This window comes from Hippocampus bargibanti, linkage group LG09 (genome assembly GCF_051943395.1).
Source record: "Hippocampus bargibanti isolate YZ-2025 linkage group LG09, ASM5194339v1, whole genome shotgun sequence".
NCBI classification, from domain to species: domain Eukaryota; kingdom Metazoa; phylum Chordata; class Actinopteri; order Syngnathiformes; family Syngnathidae; genus Hippocampus; species Hippocampus bargibanti.
This window is the reverse complement of record NC_142742.1, coordinates 17,012,501-17,015,974: the sequence shown is the minus strand read 5'-3', so window position 1 is coordinate 17,015,974 and position 3,474 is coordinate 17,012,501. Positions and strand designations below refer to the sequence as shown.

General features: G+C 38.3%; 1 protein-coding gene across 11 annotated transcripts in view; it reads right to left on the bottom strand.

The window, feature by feature from the left end:
• Positions 1-1,038: 1,038 nt before the first annotated feature.
• The window catches only part of myt1lb (myelin transcription factor 1-like, b), a 137,811-nt gene continuing 135,375 nt past the window's right edge, over positions 1,039-3,474 (bottom strand). For all 11 annotated transcript variants that reach the window (XM_089004202.1, XM_089004210.1, XM_089004209.1 and 8 more), the window contains 2 exons: positions 2,461-2,523; positions 1,039-1,374 (listed from right to left, as the gene is read on the bottom strand). In XM_089004202.1, coding sequence (XP_088860328.1) covers positions 1,237-1,374; positions 2,461-2,523 — 201 coding nt within the window. In that variant the 3' untranslated portion in view covers positions 1,039-1,236. The remainder of the gene's footprint in view (positions 1,375-2,460; positions 2,524-3,474) is intronic.

The following is a 3,474-nucleotide window of genomic DNA, read 5'->3' as shown; positions in this document are numbered from 1 at the left end:
ACAAAGGTGTCCCTGTGCAAAACTTTACTGAAAAAAAGTGAAATGAGCATTTCACTTGGAGAGGTCAACAATTAGATTCCTCCTACGTTATTTTAAAAAACTTTTTTTTGTATTAAAAGATTTGTATAAAAAAACTCACTATTTTACAGAGCTATATTAAAAAGATTAGTGTTGCCTCAAGGGTTAAAAACAAGAAATTGCATATACCCCATATTTTGTTTCTTTTCAGATTGTATCTCATGACCATAAATAAAGAAATTGTTTACTTTTTATATTGCTGAAGTATTATTTGATTATAGCAACACAATTTGGAATTCATAGGAGGATGTGAATGATAGTATATAGGTCGTTGTCTAAACAGTTGGAATTGAGATTATCGGATGAGATGCTGTGACCGTACTGTACATGCACTGCACAGATCTGTTCCCCTGGGAATTAATTTGGTCTGCTAAATCATGGGATTTCCACCATTGGGTTTCCGTGTAAAGATGTTAACAATATAACTGCTCATACATACATTCATACAAATGTCCGGTCAGTTTCCACTTCCAGATTCATTAACAGCATCAATTACAAACCCAACAAACTTCAGCTACACTTTTTTTAAGAGTAAAAGAAAACACAATATTTTTCCAAGCATTGTCAAAAATGAAAATAAAAGTAATTTGCAAGCCAGCTCTTGTCCTTGAACACTCCACAAGCAAGTCATGAAAAAAAAAAAAAACGGCCACTTGAGTGGAAAACAGTTCGGGTGTTTTTGTCCATTTAGATCACTTTCCAGCTCAGCTTTTGTTTTGTCATCTAAAATGTCATCTGTGGTCAAGCAATAAAAAGAACTCGTGTTCCATTAATATAAGCTTACTGTTCAGTAGTATACACTAAAATGTGCATATATGAGCAGTTAGAAACATTACATGACACTGTCAGCTCATATGAAAACGTACAAAATGTCCTCAAAAACTATTTTGTTGTTTATGCTTTTGTGTTCTTCGAAGCAAGAACGCCCCCCCCCCCCCCCCCGGCCCCCTCCCACAAAAAAAAAAAAACATCTCGGATGTCTCTTGCTAAGCATAATACCTCTCTTTTTCTTAAATTATTCAGAGTATTTAACACTGTACATTACTGTATATGTAACTGCTCTGCACAGAGGTGATGGAAACTTCACCGCTCTTGAGGAATTCAGAGATATGGTCTACATTTTGCGGGGGTGAATATGAGGTTGCCTTTTACAAATGGTTACACTTGAATCCCTTGAACCGCTTGTTTGATGTTGTCCAACAAGGTTTTGTTTTCCGGACTGTGGTACTGGTCTGGAGTTGTGTACATGTCCGTTAAGGAAGTGACATATGCATCAAAGTTTTGTTCAATTGGCTCCTAGAGATCGGAAAACACAAGAATCGATTAGAGCAATGCACACACACACACACACACACACACACACACACACACACACACACACACACACGCACACGCACACGCACACACACGCACACGCACACGCATACACACACACACACACACACACACACACACACACACACACACACACACGCACACACGCATGCACACGCATGCACACACACGCCAATTCAAGCACCTTTTCCTCCCACATACATTTTTTAATGATCCTTCAAATACAGTGTCCTCGGGTCCCTTGAAAATCACTGCATGAAGCGAAATAGTTTTTCTTATTCTTATTTTTATATTTTGTTGAGACCAGTACACGAATGCAAAGTTCTATTGTTGAATCAGTGAGCAGAATATGAAAGGAGCTATATTAAAAAAATAATACTGTACAACAATTCCTTGAATGTTGCTGTGCCGATGACCATTTTGTGTTTGGGAGACTTTTACTGAGCGAGTTGCTTGTTCTATAGCCACAAAGGGACATATGTCTTCTTGTGCCGGTCCCAAGGCCGGATAAATACAGAAGGTTGTGTCAGGAAGGGCATCCGACGTAAAAGCTTGGCCAAAACAAACATGCGGATCAAGCCTCTAAAGATGGAGGACACTGATTTGCTGTGGCGACCCCTTGAAGGGAAAAGCCGAAAGGAAAAGAAGAAGACTGTACAACAATTCCTCCGACACAAGTCTTGCGGCACGCCACTTTATCCAGTAATCCACAAACACTATAAATCAGGAGGAACCCCAAGAGCTTCGGTCCCTATTTTATTTTAGACTAGGTCAATAAAGGCATGACAATAAACTTATGTCATCATCTTTGTAATTAAATAGAACAGACAATGTAAACCAAGGTCTTCTGGCCGATACTGACCTAAAAAATGATGACCGGACAAAAATATGAACACACATACTCAGAATTGGTATGTATTACAATAAATAAAGAATAAAAAATAGACTGATTCATTTGCATTGTGCTTACTAAAATGGTCCATTAAAATACATGATTTATATGTATTTTTCAGTTTATGCACATAAAAGTGAATTCCAAAGCCTTACTTGCTGGTGGAGCTGTAAGCAACTATTACTCCGAAGAAGAGGTTCTTTGTGCGGCAGCGGTTTCTGTGGAAATAAGGAACATGTGGTTCTTACACAGATTTATACAAATACAAAAAGTGTTACTACTGATGTTTAACTATACAAACTTCCTTAGTGTTTACTACATTTGTAATGAAGATGCATCTGTATACTGTAATATGCAGGTCTTAAATTCCAAATGTATACACGGCAATTTGTTTCATTTTCAGTATCCAAAAATGAAGTAAAAAATACTGAATAAGACAACAATTTGTTTTGGCAGCTCAATCAGTTAACATCTGTCACATGTATGACAGTGTTCATTTCGCTCTGAAGGCACCGGCAACATCCTGTGGATACTTATCATCTAAAAGAACTGCATTGCATGTTTCATGACTGACTTCTCTTGAAAAAAATGCAGTCTACATACCAAAGCAAGAAATTAACTGACAAGTCAAACATTGGTTAATTTCATAACATTCTCGACAAAATGCAAAAAGTCTCAGACAGTAACTGTGAGCTCTCTGGATGACACCAGAATAAACCAGCATGGTATTGTACAGTATTTTTATGCTGGAAAAACTGCAATTAAAAACCACAACAGGCAACATTTGTCTGGCCAAACCTTTGATGAGTGGCCAAATGGCTCCATTAACTGAGCCAAAGTTGCCCGGCAGGACCAGCATGTAGCTTGGGCCTGCCAGGAGCAGGTGATACCTGGTGACCAGTTGTCTTGCTGGTGTCACCTGATATCAGCAAGACAACAACTTCATGTTGAAGTTACTGGGTGGCTTTTGCCCGGTGATACAAGTTTAACATTGTGCGATTTGCCCTAACAAATATCTTTCAATTTTGGTTTGTTAGTCCCTTTTTTTCTTGTTTTTGTTTGTTGGGATCACAGAAAGTGCTTATGTCTACTTCCTTCCTGAAAGTCGGTTTGAACCAACTCTGAGCGCACATTGGTTCCCGGTGCAATTGTTTGATACTACTACTACT